Source organism: Symphalangus syndactylus, chromosome 12 (assembly GCF_028878055.3).
Source record: "Symphalangus syndactylus isolate Jambi chromosome 12, NHGRI_mSymSyn1-v2.1_pri, whole genome shotgun sequence".
Lineage (NCBI taxonomy): Eukaryota > Metazoa > Chordata > Mammalia > Primates > Hylobatidae > Symphalangus > Symphalangus syndactylus.
The window spans coordinates 139,558,965-139,579,522 of record NC_072441.2 but is presented as its reverse complement, the minus strand read 5'-3'; the positions used below and the strand labels follow the sequence as shown (position 1 = coordinate 139,579,522).

The following is a 20,558-nucleotide window of genomic DNA, read 5'->3' as shown; positions in this document are numbered from 1 at the left end:
AGGTACTTCCATGTGTTTGCTTATTGAATTTAATGCCGGCGGGGAGAGCTCCCATGAAGAAATGGGATTTTCTCACCCTGAGTTTGAGATGAGTGTGGCCCCAGGAGGAAGACTGGGCAGGAAGGTGCTTTTCCTTCCTGTTTCTAGTGAGGACCATGCAGGGAGGTCTCCGTCACAGGGCCCCAAGTTTCCCATAGGCTGGTTCCACCAAGACCTGGGAGGGGTCTCCCTCCGTGCAGCTTTAAGCATCTGTTTATCGCTCACTGTCCTCTCCCCCATGCTGCTGACTGGGGCACTGAGCAGTTAGAGCTGCATGTCCTCCACTAGGGAAGGCAGCCAGCAGATGCAGACTCGCTCTGCCTACCTGTGGAGGCCGGTGAGGCCAGGGCCTGTTGGGACTTGAAACAGGGAGGCAAATGGGTGTGTGGTGCTGGGCTCCCCCCTCAAGTTCTCCCAGCGTTGCCAGTTCCCGGAGCCTTATGTGCAGAGTGTTGGGGAAGGGCGGGCTGAACCGTGGGTGGGAGTCTTGGCTCAAAGCCCCAGGTGAGTGGAGGAATTGGGGGCGGACCTGAAGTACTGTCTTGAGGCAGACCTGGCAGGCCTCTTGGGCTTGTGCAGCTGCCTCCCCGGGTCAGAGGGTGCGCCCTCTGTACCCAACCAGGTCTCCACAGGTCTGTCTCAGCAAAAAGTGCAGGGAAGGATCAGAAGCTGTAAAACAAAGGGAGGCAGAGCTTCCCTTCCCAAGCCTACTGCTGAGAGGTTGGAGTGTAGAGGAGGCTGCCTAGTTCATGCTTCTGCCTGTTCTTTCCTCAACTGCTCTGGCCAGAGGGAAGAACGTCTCCGCTGCTTCTCAGGCTCCCTGTAAGGAATCTCCTGGCTCCCTATTCCTAGATCCATCATCGTCACATTTAGGAAGTCTTGTCCAATCTACTTCTAGGTGAAGCGTACACCTAGCTCTCCCTGTTCATCTTGTCCGCTTCTCTTGATGCAAAGGGAACAAACTGCTTGGGCTGGGGTGGTTGACAGTCCAGCCCTGCGCTCCTGTGTGGTGGTAGGAGAGGCTCGTCCAGAACGGAGCTAAGGACCCAGCTTTTTCTAGGCAAGAGGAATGTATCAAGGGAGCTGCTGTGTTTGGGGGTAAGCAGAGGATGGAAAGGAAGCCCTTTCCCCTCCCCGCATCTGTCACCTGACGGCCATGCTCCGTTCGGGTTAATGAAACTCTGGTGCCCCAGGCAGCTGGGCAGCCCCCCGCTGCCCTGAATCAGCCTGACTCATTTACAGCTTTCTCCCAGTTACCCCAAAGGCTTCTCTCAGAGGTGACAAATGTAGCGGGTTGGTTTCAGGTTTCATGTTTTCACATTACTGGGTGGAAAAAAGAAGAAAAAAAAAACACCTTTCCAAACCAAAAAACCCAGCTTCTATAGCAGAAACAACTTGTCCCGAGAGCACTGAAAATTTCCCCATCCTCTCTCCTCGTCTGCTCAGATACACTGAGACCAGTGACGGAGGGGTTAAGGGGAGGGGTTGGAGTCAGGCTAAGTGGAGTGTTGGGGACAGCCCCTTTGGAGGTGGCAGCACCTGCCTTCCTGCTTATAGGCAGGGGAGGGCCTTTGCAGGGCCCTCCAGCTCTGAAGCCTGTGATCTCCAGTGCCCAGAGATGGATTGCCAGGGCATGGGGCAGTGAGCTCAGGATGGCGAGGGACCAGGGAAGGAAGGGACAATTTCCCCTCCCTAGCTAATTTGATCCCGGGAGGTCTGGAACAGGTGTCCCTCCCTGGCAGAGGGTTCTTGAGGTGGAGTGGTAGGTGAATATAGAAGGTCCATCTGGCACATGGAGCCTAGGGGGCAGCACCCCCTCCTCTTGCTGGCTGGTAGCATTGTAGACCACCCCCGCCCCCCGCCAGGGGCAGATGGTCTCCATAGCAGATGGAGACTAGGCCGGCAGTGGCAGGATGGGCTTTCTAGTCTCAGCCTGGCCACTCTGGCTAATAAGACAATCCGGGGGCAGTGACAGGGCTAACTGCTGGTGTGTGTGTGTGTGTGTGTGTGTGTGTAGGTGTGTAGGAGAGGGAGCCCTGGCCTTATTGGGCCATTCTGGGGGAGAAGTAAAGAGGACCCCCAGACAGAATCAGTGGATCTTTGGGGCCCCCTCAAGTTTGCCATGTAAGGGTGGCAGGCTCTCAGCGTCTGGGCTCCTGAAGCTGCCCTGGTTCTTGTGTGAAGGCGCCAGCTCCGGGGTGGGAGCCTCTGCTGCAGCTGGAGCCTGGACTGCTTGATTTAGACCCCCTGCCAGGTCCCCAGAGCTCAGGGCCTGGGCAGCAGCTCCTCCCAGAGGACGCGCCCGTTTATTATGCGCTCCTGCTCCCTCATGGCTCAGGCAGGCAGCGGCCTTCATTAGCGGAGGAGCTGGGGTCTGTTTTGGCTGCCTCATCAGCATCAGTGAACTGCGTCCCTGCGAGATTTGATACAATTTAATTAACCTAATTAAAAGCTCTGATTGCAGAGATGATTGGGGTAGCGCCAGCAGCGACTGCATATTTATAATGAGCTGCAAGGTGTGGGACCGCAGCCAAACGCCACGCATCCTAATGAGCGGGAGCCGGGAGCCAGGGAGCAGGAGAGGGAACGTTTATTTTTGGCAACAATGCCCAGTTCCTCCCTGCCAGGGAGTCAGAGACCCAGGGAGCAGAGATGGACCTGCCCACTGTGCTCTTCCGCACAAGGTGGAAGCAGAAATGTGTGCCCTCCACCGGTTCGAGGGCCCTTGGACGCCCCAGGAGCACACAGTGCCCGTGTTTCTGTTTGTAGAGTAGGGGCTGGGACCCCAGCCATGCGCTTTTCCTGCCTCTCATCTCTGGGAGTCAGGGGCTGGCTTCTGAACCGGGGCCTTGCTGTGAGGAAACAGGACCCAGCAGAGCCACCTCGTTTCCAGGCTCCAGGATCCCTGGGCTGTTTTCTCAAACTTGCCAAGGAAGAGATGGGGGCTGGCAGGACTGAGGCTGAGACACTGCTTGGGAGTCAGAAAAGGGGTCTGAATATCCAGGAGTCCCAGATGAGGATCCTGGGCCTGGGACAGAAAGGAGAAAGAGGAAGGGCAAACTTCCCACTCATCCTGGAAGCTGGGGACCCCTGTCCCCATCTCCTCACTCCCTTTGAGGACCCTGCCCAGGGAGGCCAGCTGCCCTGGACTCTTCCTCTCTTCTCCCACTGCCTCTGTCTGGGGAAGTCTTGGTTTGTCTGACTCAGCGTTTCCGCTGTAAATCACATCTAATAATACCGAGAGTGAGAGCTGAGACGGAGGTGCTGTGGGTGAAGGGGCACCGGGGAGGAGGGGCACGCCGCCTAGGTGCCAATGGGTGTTGTGCAGGGAGGGAGCTCTGAGGTGGCAGGAATGGGGGCTGGGCTCTGAGGACGAAGGTGGGAGCAGCCTGCCACCCCTGCCCCCATTCCTGCTCTGGAGCTTGTGTAGGTCATGAGCTCAGCCAGGCTGGCCCAGCCCCCCAGTGCTTTGAGTGCCGCCAGGACAAGATGAGATTTGTCCCAGCCTACCTTGCAGAGTTGCAGCTGTTTAGCTCCCTTATCAATCTTCTCTGTGGGTTTAATCATCTCTCTGTCATCCTGCTGGGGCAGCCCTCCCCTAACTGAAGCCCCCAGAGGGGCTGGAGCTTCTCAGCCCCAGCTTTCCTTCAGTCCCCCTCCCCCAGACAAGCATCTTTCCCCACCTGACTTCCCCTGTGGGAGACAGAGGGTGGGCCAGGGCGGCTTTGCTCCAGGTTTAGTCTCAGTGGCAGGGGTGAATGTCCTTGTTTTTGCAAGATGTAAACAGGATGAAGGGTGGGTAGAGGTGGCACTGGCAGAGAATCTGTCCCAGCTGGGTCCTCAAGGTCTTTGACTCCATTCCAGCCTGGGTAGAACAGGGCCTAGAGGTCGGCTATGAGGGCTTTCTGCCCAGAACCAGGAGATTCTTGCGTAGGTGCACGATCCTTCCCTCCTGCCAGCCCCTTGGGAGCTGCGGCCAGCCAGCCAGCTCCGGCCTCCTTCCCTGGGTGGGTCCTGTGGGGCTCAGGGGCCCCTGGGCAGTAACCACGAGCCCACGGCTTTGTGTGCATCTTGGGAAGGAGGGCGCACAGGAGTCAAAGGAGGCTGTGTTGTGGTCCAGGCGGGGAGCCAGGGCGCAAGGGGTTCTGGGGCTGCCCCAGTGCTGACGTGCAAGATGACCTTCAGGGCCGCGTGCGCTTCGGCCCTCTGCTGTGCTCTCCTTCCCTGCTGAGCATCTGGAGAATGGGCAAGGAGGTGGCATGGGATGGGGTATGTGCCCCCAGAGGGAACATGAGAAAGAGGGCCCTTCTTCCCCTGCTCCCCACTCCTCACCCTAGGCCTTCTCTGTGCAAATGGAAGGCCAGCGCCTCCCCATTTCTCGGAAGGGGAGGTAAAGTCCCAGAGAGGGTTGGGATCTGGCTGAACATCACCCAGCTTGTCCTCAAGGCAGGGACTGTGAGACCCCGGAAGAGGGTCCCTCAGGAGGGAACCAAAGGTTCTGGAGGGCCACCAACAAGTCCTGGGCTGGAGGGGGCTTGTTAGGTTCAGCATAAGGCTGGGCTCTGGAAGACAATGGAGTGTTGATGAGGCTTGGGTCCTGGTCTCACATGACCTGACCAGGCAGGGTGGGCGGACTGCACGTGGCTGAGTTGCCTGGGCTGACCTTTGGTGGCTGGCTAGGGAAGAGAGGAAGCCATGAAGGTTCCTGCCCACTCCATGCCCTGGGCACCCTGACACCCCCACCCCAGGAACTGCCCTCTGGGCACACACTCTGTCTTCCACCTACCTTCTTCTTTAGTCTTTCTCTTTTCTCTGCCACGTGTAGGAGCATGTGTACAATATGTGTGTATTTGTGTGTGAGAGTATACGTCTGTGTGAATGTGAGAAGTGAGGCATAGGATGAAAGGGAGAGAAGAGACCCTCTTTCTGGGTTCTTCCCTATCAGGAATAAAGACTGAGTTTCAGCCAGGCACGGTGGCTCACACCTGTAATCCTAGCACTTTGGGAGGCTGAGGTGGGCGGATTGCCTGGAGACCATCGTGGGCAACATGGTAAAACCCTGTCTCTACTAAACATACAAAAAATTAGCTGGGCATGGTGGTGTGTGCCTGTAATCCCAGCCACTCAGGAGGCTGGCTAAGGCAGGAGAATCGCTTGAACCCGGGAGGCGGAGGTTGCAGTGAACGGAGGTGGGACCACTGCACTCCAGCCTGGGTGACAGAGCAAAACTCCATGTCAAAAAAAAAAAAAAAGAAAACAAAAAAAGGCCGGGCACGGTGGCTCATGTCTGTAATCCCAGCACTTTGGGAGGCCGAGGCAGGTGGATCACTTAAGTTCAGGATTTCGAGACCAGGCTGGTCAACATGGTGAAAACCCGTCTCTACTAAAAATACAAAAATTAGCTGGGCGAGGCCAGGCACGGTGGCTCATGCCTGTAATCCCAGAGCTTTGGGAGGCCGAGGCGGGCAGATTGCTTGAGGTCAGGAGTTCGAGACCAGCCTGGCCAACATGGTGAAACCCCATCTCTATTAAAAATGCAGAAAATTAGCTGGGTGTGGTGGTTCACGCCTATAGTCCTAGCTACTCAGGAGGCTGAGGCAGGAGAATCACAGTGAGCTGAGATCGCGCCACTGCACTCCAGCCTGGGCGACAGAGCAAGACTCCGTCTCAAAAGAAAAGAAAAATTATCTGAGCATAGTGATGGGCACCTGTAGTTCCAGCTACTTGGAAGGCTGAGGCAGAAGTGTTACTTGAACCCAGGAGGCGGAGGTTGCAGTGAACAGAGATCGGGCCACTGCACTGCAGCCTGGGAGACAGAAAAAAAAAAAGGCTGATTTTTTTCCACTGTGGGGACAACACCACGGATGGGGCCAAGGTATATGTGCGTGTGCCTCTGCATGTGTGTGCATGGGAGTGGATGCATGTGCTCATGTGGAGGGCAGTGCCCCCTGCTCTGCCTTGTCCTTTGACCTGTATCCTCCTCTGGTGGGAGGGGTGACTTCTATGGTCAGCATCTTCCAGCTCAGGCTGGAACCAGAGCTGTGACAGAGCCAGAGTGTCATTTTTTTTTTTTTTTTTTAAATCTTTTTGAGACGGTCTCACTCTGTTGCCCAGGCTGGAATGCAGTGATGTGATTGTGGCTCACTGCAGCCCTGACCTCCTGGGCTCAAGTGATCCTCCCACCTCAGCCTCCCAAATAGCTGGGACTACAGGTGCACACCACCACACCTAGCTAATTTTTAAAATATTTCGTAAAGATGGGATCTTGCTATGTTGTCCAGGCTGGTCTCAAACTCCTGGGCTCAAGTGATCTTTCCACCTCAGCCTCTCCAAATGCTGGGATTACAGGCATGAGCCACCATGCCTGGGCCACACTTAGGATTATTATTTTTTATTTATTTATTTTTAATGAATTTTTTTTGAGACAGTTTCGTTCTTGTTGCCCAGGCTGGAGTGCAATGGTGCGGTCTCAGCTCACTGCAACCTCTGCCTCCTGGGTTCAAGCGATTCTGCTTCAGCCTCCCGTGTAGCTGGGATTACAGGTGCCTGCCACTGCTCCCAACTAATTTTTTTTGTATTTTTAGTAGAGACCAGGTTTCACCATGTTGGCCAGGCTGGTCTCAAACTCCTGACCTCAGGTGATCCGCCCACCTCAGCCTCCCAAACTGCTGGGATTACAGGCATGAGCCACCGCAACCAGCCCACGCTTAGGATTATTGAAGGGGTTTATCTGCCCCACCTCTTCCCTCGCCAAGATGCTAAGGTGGATGTAGCAAAGGGGTTTATCTGAAGAGACTCTTCCCCTGAAGTCCCCAGGAGGTTGAGGTCCAGGGCCTCAGAGAAGGGGCAAACCAGTGTGAATGACACAGCAGCTGAAAGGAAGCCCAAGGCCTGACTTTATCATATAACATTACATATATTGTGTGAAGCTTTTCTGGTGAATACTCCTTTGCTGGGAGCACCATCCAATTTTCTCACTAGGGCTGGTCCACCCCTAAACCTTTCTGGTGGCCCTGAGAGTTTGGGGCAGGAAGCTAAGCTCCTGCCTGGGATGAGATGAGGGTGGGGCACCCAGGCATGGGCATGAGGAGGCATCTAGATGAGAGGGGACAGCACATGTGCCCTCAAACTCTCCAGGCTTCTCTCAAATTAACAGCTTCAGGTGGTGTGGCCGAGGAGTGTTTCTTGGTGATCCTACCTCCTCCCTTTTGTGTCCTTTGGCTGTCACCCTGCATAGAGTCCTCTGAATCTCCTCAGGTACTGGGGGAAACAGTATGGGAATGGTCCTTAGCAGTGGAGTGGAAAGGACAGGGCCTGAAGGGGCTGGGATGGAGGCTTTGTATGACCCCATGGGGCTGAGTTTGAGGATGGGCAGAGGCCAGGGCTGAGGCTAGAGCTGGGATTTGAAGTTGGAGCTGAGTTGAACGTGGACTAAAGTGAGATGTTGGAGGTTGGGTTGGAAGGGCGTCTCCTTCAGTCTTGACAGGATTCTGAGATGTCTATATTTGGAGTCAAGGCAGATGTTCTCCCCCAGGTGAAGAGAATGTTTGGTGTCAGCTCTCCCCTTGGAGGCTGGGGTGGGACACATCCCCTCCCCCTGCTCCCCACAGCCGGGCAGAGTCATACATCACCCAGGGGCTGGGCTCCCTAGATGTATTGCCCTCATGCATCGCTATAGCAACCCCACTCTAATCCTGCATTATTCTAATGTGGTCCCCCTCCCCACTGTGATGTATAGCTGGGGTCTTAGAGCTGCTAGGCCCCTTTTCCAAGAGTCTGCTCCATGCACCCCATCTTGCCTCTCTTCACCCTGTGCATGGGACTCTTTGTGAGGCTGGGTGTGGAGGTGGGTCTGGCCCATCAGCCTACCCGCCTGCCTCTCCAGTGAGGGGAAGTAGGAGGCCATGTGTCCCCGGCCCTGGCACACGAGCGCCTGACGCACCGACCCACGCCAGCTTGCCCAGCCTGGGGACCTGAGGCCTTGGGGTTGGGGGCCGGGGCTGGACAATGGCTGCATTCCGGCTGTTAGCCACAGGCCCCCATTGTTCCTGTGGACACTGCCTGCTTGAGGGCCGAGATTCTGGCCCTCACCCCGTGTGGGGCGTAGGATGCTCCTTGGACCACTCCCCCGGGGACCATAGAGGGGTGATTCATGGGGTGGCCAGGGCAGAGCAGGCCCCAGCTGTGCCCAGATTCTGGGGCTGGGACGGGGAGGCAACTGAGGGTTGTTTGTGTCAGGGGAGGGGGGTTGAATAGCCAGAGGACTCCAGGCCCTGGACACCAACCACGTCATCTCCTACCCCGCCTCGTGTGTGGGCCGGCCAGAGAGGCCCCATTGTCAGGGAAGCAGGCCCACCCAGGCTGGAAGGGAAGCGAGAACTGAGGAGGACCACCTCAAACTGGGAAAACCCATAGACCCCACAGTCTGCACTGCTGGGGAAACTGAGATTCAGAGAATGGCGGGGTCTTGCTCAAAGTCACACAGCTAGGTGGTGACAGGCCCCAGCTGGTGGTGATATCTCCCTATATCTTCCTGGAGATGCTGCTGCCATTTCTGACAGAAACTGAGTCCCATTGGTGACTTCAGTTTTGGCAGAAGTTGTGTTCATGAACTCCTTCCTCTTCCCCACTTCCTTTGAAATCCCTCCAGTTTAGGTTAGCACTTGTGCCCCTGGAGTAAGGAATTGGAGGCTGGGCACAGTGGCTTACACCTGTAATCCAACACTTTGGGAGGCCAAGGTGGGAGGATTGCTTGAGGCCAGGAGATTGAGACTAGCCTGGGCAACCTAGTGAGAGACACTGTCTCTACAGAAAGAAAACAAAATTAGCCAGCTGTGGTGGCACATGCCTGTACCCTGTAGCCCTAGCTATTTGGGAGGCTGAGGTGGGAGGATTGCTTGAGCCTAGGAGTTCAAAGTCACAGTGAGCTATGATTATGCCACTGCACTCCAGCCTTGACAACAGAGGAAAAAAAGTAGAGCTAAGGGGAGTCCTAGGGCCATGCAGAGTCCATACGGACAACACTTTCTGTGGGGCCCTCAAGAAATGAGTGGGGCATGGAGGTTGCCAGTCTCTGACACACAGGATACATAGATGCAACAATCAACTTCATTGTTTCCTCCCAATTTTTTCATGTAGGCCCTCGTATACCTACCCTATATGACTTCAGAGTTAGGGAAGGGAAGAGACTAATCTAGGAGTGTTCTGAGAACTGAGGGACTGGTCTTATCTATCTTTGTGCTCAACATAGGGCCTGGTTATTAAATTGGATGATGGGATGAGTGGATGGTAGATGGATGGGTAAGTGGTTGAATAGGTAGTTGAAGGGTGGATGGATGAATGGGTGAGTGGATGAGTGGGTAGATAGATGAATGGATGGGTGGGTGGGTTGATGAATGGGTGGGTGGATGGATGTAGAATAGATGGATGGAGGAATGAATGGGAGAATGCCTGAGGTCCAGGGATGACAAATGACCCAACTTGGGATGAACAGTGGAGTGAGGCCTGGATGCAGGTACCTGGGCACCACCTTTGAGGCTTGGTTGTGCTGTGGCATGGTTTGGTGGTCAACCTCTGGGCAGAGATGCAGAAGAAGCAGGAATTGAGACCTAAAGGAATCTATAGACAGACTTAGTCTTATGGTGTGTGACTCTACAGGGTCTTTGACCCTGAGTTGAATTTTCTGTGCTGGAGTTAACGGAGGGGGCAGGGGGCCACTGGTGGAAGGGTCCTGGGAAGGGCAAGAAAGTAAATGAGTGGAGTCTAAGGGTTCGGGCTGAGTGACTTTGGCTCTTTGGGATTAGGCCCAGAGCCAGGACCCCCCTGCACCTTGCTCCCAGGTAAACACTCACTTATTCTTCATGACCCAGCTTGATGGTACCACCCTGTATGAGGCCTTCCCTGACCCTCTGAGTGCTGTCTCCCCAGAACCTAGGACAGAACCTTAGTCCATAGAAGGGGACCCGTGCACATGACTGAGGTCATGGGGATGCTACAAAGTGGCAGAAGTAGAGAACAGGTTGAGAGACTGTATCTATCGCTAATTTTCTGGGTTATCTCAGTTAAGGCCCTCAATATCCTTGGGCCTCAGTTTCCTCGTCTGTAGGCTGGGGATGGGGATCTTGAGCTTTTCTTACTGGAGTGGTTTTGAGAATGAAGAGAAATAATTCTAGGCCGGGGAAGCACTAGGCATTATTTCTCTGCACTGCTTAAGCTCAGCAATAATATAATAATATATATTGTACATATGAAATTATTTTTATAGTCAACATTTACTGTGCACTTGCAATGTGCCAGGCTGTCTTCTAAGTGTTTACATATATCATCTCTCGTCTACTCCTCACAGCAATTCTACAAAGAAGGCACTATTATTATCTTCATTTACCGATGAGGAAACTGAAGTTTGGAAGGCTTAAGTATCTTGCCAAAAGTCTCAAGGGTAATAGGTGGTGCAGCCAGGATGAATGTCTGGGCAGTTCCCAGGGCCCACATTCTTAGGCGCTACATAGAATTGCGCAGTACACGGAGACTTGGAGTGGATCAATCAGAAGGGCTTCCTGATGGTCTTGATGATCCCAGGCAAGTTACACAACTTCCTCGAGCCTCATGAGATTTAAGTGGAGCACAGAGAAAGATAAGAGCCCTATGGTGAGCACAGAGATAGATGAAAACGAATCTCTCTGTTTTCAAAGCACACCCTGATAGTGGGGTAGTGGAGAGAGGGGCAGCTTGTAGCCAATGAACCCCATCACCCTTGGTCCCAGCTTCTCTCCCTGACCCAGTCCTGAGTCCTGGACCCTCCCCTGCCTTGGGCAAATACCCAAGCACTGAACACACTGTTTGCCCCAGCAGGGGGTGCCATGGACCTGGGAGTCCATGTCCCAGGTCCATATCCAGGGCATGTGAGTGGGCTCTGGGAGTCAGAAAAAGTGGGCTTTATCCCAGCTTCTGTCATTAACAAATCTTGCTGCCTTGGACAAGTCACTCTGGGTACCACTTTCCTCATCTATAAAATACAGATAATTAATGTGACGTAGTGAAAATAAAGCACAAAGGAGTGATGGGAAAGTATCTCAGAATGCCTTGGACAGAGTGGGGTCCATGGTAAAAGTTCATTACATTATGGTTTTCTTCCCTGTTCACTTGTTTCTGCACAATGCCCTGTTCAGGCCTCACAATGAAACAGCTTTCAGGCCGGGCATGGTGGCTCACACCTGTAATCCCAGCACTTTGGGAGGCTGAGGTGGGTGGATCATCTGAGGTCAGGAGTTTGAGACCAGCCGGGCCAGCATGGTGAAACCCCCCCGTCTCTACTAAAAAAATACAAAAATTAGCCGGGTGTGGTGGCAGGCACCTATAATCCCAGCTACTAGGGAGGCTGAGGCAGGAGAATGGCGTGAACCTGGGAGGTGGAAGTTGCAGTGAGCCAAGATTGCGCCACTGCACTCCAGCCTGAGCCACAGAGGGAGACTTCGTCTCCAAAAAAAAAAAAACCACCACCACCACCACCAAAAAACCAGCTTTCATTTATTCATCACTTATGTAAACTCTTATGTGCATATTATCCCACTTAATTCTCAAAACAACTCTATGATCAGGGAACTGCCTTTGTTACCATACCAGGAAACGGGGGCACAGAAATGTAGGTAGTTGGCCTAAATTCACAAAACTGATAAGAAGTGGAGACAGGATTTGTGCCCAGGTGTCTGGTCCCAGAGCCCCTGTCTTTCACCATTCTGCTCTCTACCTCCTCGGAGGCGTGGATAGCTTCTGGAGGGACTGTGATGACAAGGGGAGAAGGCAGGTGACCCTCAGAGGCTGGAGGGTGCCTGGCCATGGGCTGCTTGGGTCAGCTCTACCAGCTTCTGTGTGGATGGAGCACTCCCTCCTCCCCAGGCCAGCCCAGCTCCAGGGAAGGCCCAAGGATGGGGACAATATCCCATTCCAGGCCACAGGAGCAGTGGTAACGCAGGGTCCAGGTCTGCTCCAGCTCTTGCTCTTGCTCAGAGCTGAATAATCTGGAGCCTTTGAAGAAGGATTTCTGAAAAGCCATCAGGAGTGAATCATTGACTTAGGGAGGCGATGAATCAACGGGGAGTTCATAAAACAGCAAATGAATCGGGTGTGAGAGCGACAGAGCCACTGCTATTCCCCAGAACCCTCCAGGGACAGAGAGCCGAGAGAAAAGAAATAAAAATAACACGGGGCCTTACGCCTGCCACAAACCCCAGGCAGCCCCTCCTTCCAAGTGGGAAGACAGAGTGGGGCAGAGGGATGGGACCCACTGGTGGGTGAAGTGGGGCCAGAGGGAGGCTCCCCGGGGCACTCCCAGCTCTCTGGGTCCAGGCTGTGGGTGTAATTAGCAAATGCCTTTTCACTTCTTTTCAGGAGCCCTCATAAGAAAGAACACTGATTTTGACGAACACCCAAAATAATGTGAGATCAGGCACCATGCATTATGCATGAGGTCTGATTTAACATGAACATTATTTCTTGTGTACGAGACCATATGCCTCCGTGCTGTCTCTGCAGCCTAATAATACCCAGACCCACCCTGGTCAGGCTCAGCAGGAGACATGTCCACTGGTGTGTGTGTGTTGCGGGCAGGGATTGGAGCAAAGCTCTTCTGGTACTCAGGTCATCTGAGGAGAGCCCACTCAGATGCCCGGGAGCGGGGTGGGTAGTGGGAGGTGGGTCATGCCCTTGGAGAAAGACCAACGTAACCATGTGAACGTGCCACTGTGCGTGCGCGCGCGCGCGCGCGTGTGTATGTGACATCAGGAGCCCGTGACTAGGTGATGCTGGGTTCATTGCATAGCAATGTGGGGGCATATGCATAGCTGAGGTTTTACTGCACAAGAAGGACTACGGCAGGAATGGATAGATCTAATTGCTGTGTGTGTTTGTATATATACACGCATATGTATGTGTGGGGGTGTGTGTTTAAAAAATAAGATCACACATACATACAAACACACAGCCTAACTTTAATTATCTGAAAGGAGCAGGAAGGGATCTGGGAGGAGCTGGGACAATGATGGACAGGAATGTGTTTGGAAAGCAGTTTAGGGGTAAGTGCTTGGAAGTCCTGAGAGAAGGGGACCGGGTCAAATGTTGCAAAGGATGGCCGTTTGTGCTTAATCAAGTATTACATGTGCCAGGTACTCAGTGACTCTCAAGAGTTCAGTGCCAAAGACCAGAAAGCTGGTCTTAGACCGCCCAAACTGTGGTGTGGGTGTGACCATGGGTGTCTTAGCATGTGTGTGAGTGAGCAAGGTGGTGAGAGCCTGGATCGGGGTTTTAACTGGTTGAGGGGAGGAGTGATGGGGATGGGGATGAGTGGAGAGAGAGAGAGGAGGTGGTGTATGATCGTGGGTTTCTGAGAGTGGCTGTGTGAATGGGCGAGGTGGAAGATGAGAGGGAAGGGTCATGGATTTGTGTGTGTGTGTGTGTGTGTGTGAGAGAGAGAGAGGAGAGAGAGAGAGAGAGAGGCTTGCTTCTTTTGGAGGCTAAAGTTGCCTCTGCTCTAACTGGCAGTCCTCCTCGAAGAGCCCACTTGAAGCTGACTTTTTGAGGGCATGCTTAGGTTCTAGGTGGCCCTGGTAACTGCTACTAGGTCCCAGTTCAGGGACCAATAGAGGGCAGTCCTCCCACACGGAGGCCTCAAGAGGCAGCAAGGGGAGGCCTAAATGGCCAGTCAAACACCATTTCAACTCCAGAGCCTTCAAATATGACAGGCAGGGACAAAACGGATGGCTCCTCCAGCCACCTCTGATCTCAGTCTCCGAGCCAGAGGCCCTGGGTAGGTCATCTTGGCTGAGCTTAGGAGAGCAACTAGGCCAGATAACCAGTCTCCTCTCACTCCACCCTCTGCTTAGGTGGGTCTCCTTTTTGGAGCTGAAGCCCTGCTAGGGAAAGTTCCAGGGAGGTAGGCAGCCTGGCCCTGGGTGTGTCATTGGAGGCCCAGAGCCTCTCCAGGGGAGGATGAATTCTAAACGGCTCTAAGTGGGCAACTGTGATTGGGGGTCAGTTAGTCCTATGGACATCCAGTCAAGTCCTAAGGTCAAGGGATGATTGCATAGGACCTAAGGCATGCAGCATATAAACTAGTGCAACCTTCTGGGCAGTAGGTGGGGGAGAATATAATGTCCTCACGCCTCAGGGCAGGGTACCTTCTGGGTTTGCCTTCATGACCACAGGTGACTAAGATGACCATTTTCCTTCCTTTTGGTATTGGCCAACCTCCATTCTACAAATGTTCTTCCTACTCAAAGCATTAGCAGTGTAGCCTGGGTTTTCTTTTCCCCCTCCTACCTCTGGGATTGGCTGTGGCTTTGCACACACAACAGCATACACACAAATTCTTACACCAACTTGCAGAGGTTCACATGGGGAGAGAGTTCTAACTACCATAATCTGTGGCCACATCAACATAAACAATAATTTTGTTCAAGTGAGATGCGGAAGGAGATGGGATCAGAAAATTCCCAATATGCTAGGGAAAGCTTGGACTTCCTTGGAGGTCGATGCTAGTTACACATACCTCTCCCGAACAAAAGGAAGTCTGAGGCTCTCAGGCATAAGCAGGTAGCTATACATACCCTTGGGACGGAGAGACTGCGTCAAGCCCACAGTTGGCCGTGCTTGTCCTAACTCTGTTCTATCCAGGGAAAATGATTTCTCTTTCCTATAAAGTGCTGAGATTCCTACCGTCTAGGGGCCTTTTGCGACCAAGGGGTTGATCACTGGGTAGCTATCCCACGCTGGTGTCTCATTAAGCCAAATCCTTGCAAAGTAAAAGATTTTCTTCCATCCCTTTTTCCACTTTTTTTTTTTTCATTTTTTTGTTCTACTCCTCAGCTGCTGCTGGTTCTTGGGAGGCTGCTTTGTTTTGCTGTTTTTGAGTTGACTTGCTTAAATAATAAACCCACCCTCTTGTAGAGGATTAAGCAGACAATTAGGAAATCAATCAATCAATTGGTGTCAGCTGCAGGCAGAGGCCGGTGAAAGGCCTCATCTTCCCGGTGGCCCTTTCCAACCTCAAAACCTGCTGAGGCTCTGGGCCGCGCAGGCGGCAGGAGCTCTCAGCTTCATTTGCTTCCATTTCAGAGCCTTGAGGCTGGGACAAATCCAGGAACGGAGAAATGAGGGAGCAGGGAGGAGTGTGTGGCGGCTTCAAAGTTTTGTACTTGGTGGAGTAGGAAATGAGAGGCTGAGGCAGGGTGGTCAGTGGCTCCTGGCTATGCCATTGTCCAGCTGGCCGGTACATTGCCAGCTTCCTCTTTATGAAACATGGGAGGGAAGGCTACCTGGCCCACCAGTGTGGGGAACAGCTGGGACACAGGTGCCAATTACAGGGCTATTCGCTCACCTGGCTGGACTGAACTGAGGAGGAGAAGAAAAAAGGAGCAGGGAGTGAGGGGCTGGGCCTCTGGAAGCCGAGGCAGCCTTTGTACTTGCAGAGACAATTCCCCCCAAGAGTGAAGGCCGAGCGCAGAAAGTCGCCGGGAACTCTCAGCATGGCACAGTCATCCCAAGGCCCTAGCCCCGCCAGGGCGCACCAACTTGGGGCCCTGGGGACACCTCTCTGGACATCCCTGACACCGTCAGCTAGAGCCAAGGCCTCTCACAGGCCTGGACTTGGGCCGCTTCCCTGGCAGGAGGGGCCCCACACACCCCCTCACTAGGGTCAACTTTCTCCCCAGCTAAGAGATTGTGCCTTCAAGCTTTGGCTTCACAAAGAGTGAGAGAAACTGCATGTGGCTTCTCCTGAGAGGGGAAAAGAACCACGTCTACGGAGGAAGCAGGAAGAGCTCTTTTATCAGTATTTTTAAGAAGGGTTGTTTTAAAGGAGAAAATAAGGTCTTGATTGGAACCCAGGTAGTCTGGAGCTCTGCACCGGGAACCAGATCTGCCCCCAGATATCCTGACTCACTCCAGAAGACAGCATCTGAGAAGGCCTGTGCTCTCCTTCCTATCACTCCCTGCAGTGGTGGTGGTGGTGGTGGTGAGGGTCTTGAGCACCCACCCTTGGAGAGAAGATATCAGGTCTTTCTGGTGGCACAGTTGCCCATGCCTCTGCTTCTCCCCAAGAGAAGCTGGGGCAGTGGTTTGTTTGCAGAGACATAAGACCGGCTTTGCCCAAGCAGACTGGTAGGGCTCCCTCCCCAGGCTGACCCAGCTCACATAGGACCATGAAACCCACCTCTGTCTAAGCTGTTAGAACTCCCAGTGCATCCAGGGGGCCTTGGGCACCATTTGTGTTCGGGTGGAGAGCCTGCTGGAGTAGGATGGTGGGGCCTGACCAGGCTTCCAGGTGCCCTAGGACTGGGAATGGTAAAGTTGGCTCAGACCTCTCATATAGAGTGCAAGGTGAAATGAAAGTTGGGGGTTGAAGTGTCAGGTGGGGGATTATAGATTCTAGGCTGGTGACCCAGGCCGATGCGGGCTTCTTTCTTGGCCAAGAAGAGCAGTTGAGGTGTGCATGAGCGATGGCTGATCCGAATTCCATGTGGTGTCCTTGGCTCACTGTCCCAGGCCCTGGTTTGGTCTAGGAGAGTCTGTCTATGACGGGGGGACACGAGGCAGCTTCATCTTCCCTAAACTGATGCACCTGAGGCAGGGGCCCAACTGTTGCCCATGTCCTGATATCCACCTGGAAGGTCTGCAGGGTCATCTTCCTCCAAGATCTCTCTTAGTGAGATCAGAACTTTAGGGAGGTGAAGCACGGGATCCCATCGCTTCACCCCAAAACCCACCCAGCCCTAGCAGTAAAAAGGACAGGACACAGCCCTGGGGTACATGTTTATGTGAGTAATAAAATATTTACTATAACATAAATATAAAGGGAACTTCCCAGTCTACATTTTTTTTTTTTTTGCAATAAAGATACAAAGAGAATGCACCGAAACATTGTTTCAAAAAATAATAAAAATAAAATAACAAAATTTAAATTCAAACCTTAACAAACAGAAGAAGAAACGGAGAAGGGGGAAGCTCCAAACACATCCAGAAAATAAATAGAGATGGGTCAGAAATTCGGAAATCATATTAAAATATCTTTTTCGGATTAGTCAGTGTACAAAATCCTTTAGGGTAGGAAGGAAGGGTAACCCGGAAAACCAAAAATAAAAACCAAGCACAAAATGTTTCTTCTCCCCGCCAGTGTGTACATATCTCACATATTTACATGGTTCCCACCTCACCCCAAACTTGGGGAATTTCTCTCCCGGCCTCCCCTGGCATCCCGCATCCCGGCGGGCTGGAAAGGGAGCAGAGGGAAGCTGCAGGGAATCAGGCGGAGGGTTCTCAGGGAACGGCTTATTTCTACAGCTGGTTAAAAAACAATCTCTCTAACTTTTCCAAGTTTCGTTTGGTGTGGCCAGGAGGGCAGGGCCCCGCGGGGAGCAGGGGCCCCGCTGTGCGGCGGTCGGTCTGCAGCAGGGCAGAAGCCCCTTCCCGTCTGGGTGTGTGGGAGCGCAGACCCCTCTGGCGTGGCCGGGAACCAAGCCGGGGCTCGGATGAAACGAAACGAAAAATGAACACTCGAATTTTTTTTTTTGTTAGCTTTTTTTTTTTTTTTTGCTTTTTTTGTGGGGGAGGGGGAGGGTAGGGAAATATAAGGGGAAAAATAAATTAGGCTAGATTAAAGCTTTGGCTATTTCCTGCTTTTATACACAGACGCGGCTCTCGCGACCTCCCCTCCGGGGCCCCGATAAATACAGTATACAGCGATTTAAATTAAGGGCGCGGGCGGAGTTAGAAGGACCCCAGGAGCCGAGAGGCTCCACGAATAAATAAAAACCGTAAAAAACCAAGCCCGGAGAAAGGGGAAAAGGGGGTGGGGCGCATCCTTATAGGAGAGAAGAGGCGTGTAGCGAATAAAGTGACAGCCCCCCACCCTGGACCCGCAGGCTCAGGAGTCCACGCGGGGAGAGGGGATGGAGAACTCTCCTCGCTTCGTCCTCTCTCCCGAGGAATCCCTAACCCCGCACCGCGTTACCTGTCGCTTTGGGGAGGCCGCTGCCGGGATCCGGCCCCGAACAGCCCGGGGGCAGGGGCGGGGGTCGTCGAGGGGATGGGGGCAGACAGCAGGCGGCGGGCAGGATGCCCGGGGTGAGTTGGCGAGTTCTGGATCTCCGCTCCTCTCTCCCGGGGCTCGGGCGACGCAGCCTACCGGGCCGTCTTCGCCGCTCACCGGAGAGGGTCGTCCGGGTGTTTGGTTTTGTTCGAAAGTTTCTGGGCTTTTTTTTTTTTGTAAAATCCAAAGCAACCGAACAAAAAGAGTCCAGGCCGCGCGGGCGGGCTGCGCGCCCGCGCCCTGCAGCGCGCCGGCGGGGGCCCGGCCCGCGGGGTCACTGCACGGAGCCGGGCAGTGTGTGGTGGTGGTGGTGGTGCAGCGCCGCCGGCGGGGGCGGCGGGGGCGCGGAGGGTGGCGATGCGCCGCCCCCTCCAGGCCCTAGCTCCCCAGGCGCGTATACATCGTCCATGGGCGGGTGGCCCGCGCCGGCCGCAGGGGTCATGCGCTTCTCCTTCTGCCGCCGGTTGCAGAACCAGACGCGCACCACCTCCTTCTCCAGCTGCAGGCTGTCTGCCAAGCCGGTGATTTCGTGCGCCGAGGGCTTGGGGCACTTGAGAAAGTGGCTCTCGAGCGCGCCTTTGACCCCCACCTCGATGGACGTGCGCTTCTTGCGCTTGCGGCCCTGCGCCGCGATCTTGTCCAGGTTGGTGGGGCTGCCGCTGGACGAGTCGGTCTCCTCCAGCCACTTGTTGAGCAGCGGCTTGAGCTTGCACATGTTCTTGAAGCTCAGCTGCAGGGCCTCGAAGCGGCAGATGGTGGTCTGCGAGAACACGTTACCGTAGAGCGTGCCCAGCGCCAGCCCCACGTCGGCCTGCGTGAAGCCCAGCTTGATGCGCCGCTGCTTGAACTGCTTGGCGAACTGCTCCAGGTCGTCCGAGCTGGGCGCATCCTCGTCCGAGTGCTCGCCCACCGATGAGCCGCCGCCGCCCGCGCCCGGGTGCAGGTGCGCCGCCGCCGCGTGCAGGCCGCCCGCGTGTGCATGTCCGTGTGCGTGTCCGTGGGCGCCCAGATGCGGCGGCGGCGACGGCTCCAGCTGCGCCTCGTGGCCGTCCTCGTGCAGCGCGTGGTGCAGGCCCGGCCCAGCGCCGCCACCGCCCGCCGCCAGCATCCCGGCCAGGCCGCCGCCGCCGCCCCCCGGGTAGGCCGCCTGCGCGTACAGCCCGAGCGGCTGGGGCTGGTGGCCCCCGCTGGCCCCAGGCGACGGCGACATGGCCGGGCCCAAGTGGTGCGCCGTGCTGCCCTGCGCCCATGCCGCGCCCGCGTGGGCCGCCCCCTGGTGCACCAGGCGCGCGTGGAAACCTCCGCCGCCGCCGCCGTCGTCGGCTCGGCCGGTGCCGCCGCCGCCTGCCTTGCCGTGTTCTAGGTGCGGGCCGCCGGCCCAATCGCCGCCGCCGCCTCCTCCCGTGGGTAGCCACTGGGGGTGCGCTAGGCCCACGGGGTGGCCCGCGCCCGCGCCCAGCCACTCGTGGTGCATCAGCTTCTGCACTTCGCGGTACGCGGCCCCTGCGTGCAATCGCTCGGCGGCCGCCGCCGCCGCCGCTGCCGCCGCGGCGTCCGGGTGCATGAGCGGCCCGGTGCCCCCAGCTCCGCCACCGGGGCCCCGCGGCAGGTACTGCGCGGTGGTGGCCATGCCGCCCCGCGCCCTGCGCCGCGCCGCCGCCGCCGCTCCACTCCGTCTGCGGGCCCCGCCGCCTCGCTCCGCCGGCTTAAAGCCCCGACCCGCTCGGCGCTCCGGAGCCCCACCCCGCCCGCCGCCCATTGGCTGCCCGCGGAGCCGCCTCCCGCCTCCCGGGCCCGGCCCCCGCCCCCCGCGCCCGCCCGCCGCCCTGCCCTGCCGCCCAGAGCTCTCCATTGGGCGTCGCTCCCGGGGTCCCGCGCGCCGGCCGTGCTGATTGGCCGCTGGGGCTTCATTCACGGCCCCCCTACCGTCCGCGTACACACTCACGCCCCGGGGGCGCGGCCGCCACGTGGGGAGTGGCGCGGGGGTGGCCCTGGGACCGCACCCCCTCTCGTCCTGGCTGTGTGGGCCCCGCTTTCCCCCAGCGCTGGAGACTCCGAGCCCGGCCGGTCCCACATTCCACGCGAGCTGAATTCCCGCCCGCATCCCGCCCGGGCAGCAGGGATTGCGGGCTCCGGGAGGCGCTCGGGCTCCGAGAAGCGGCTCAGCCCCGCGCCCCTCCCGCCTCAGTACCGCTGCCGGCGGACCAGGATTCCCGCGGGTCCTGGCGGCTGCGAGCGCGAGGCGGCGCGGATTCGCGGCTCGGTTCCGGCGCGACTGCTCACCGCGCCCGCCTCGCCTCCCGCGGCTGTCAGCGTGCACTGGGCGCTCCTCGGCGCGTCTGCCCGGCCAGTCTCGGCTTTCCTTCTCCTCCCTCCAGTCCCGGCGTCACAACTCCGCCGACCTCCTCTGCCCTGAGAGCGCGTCCGGTGCGGGCGGAGT

General features: G+C 55.9%; 1 protein-coding gene across 1 annotated transcript; it reads right to left on the bottom strand.

The window, feature by feature from the left end:
- Positions 1 to 16,836: 16,836 nt before the first annotated feature.
- POU3F1 (POU class 3 homeobox 1) lies at positions 16,837 to 19,798 on the bottom strand. The gene has a single exon (XM_055255259.1). It carries the CDS (start codon positions 19,746 to 19,748, stop codon positions 18,393 to 18,395), a length of 1,356 nt encoding a protein of 451 aa, XP_055111234.1. The 5' UTR covers positions 19,749 to 19,798; the 3' UTR covers positions 16,837 to 18,392.
- Positions 19,799 to 20,558: the final 760 nt, after the last annotated feature.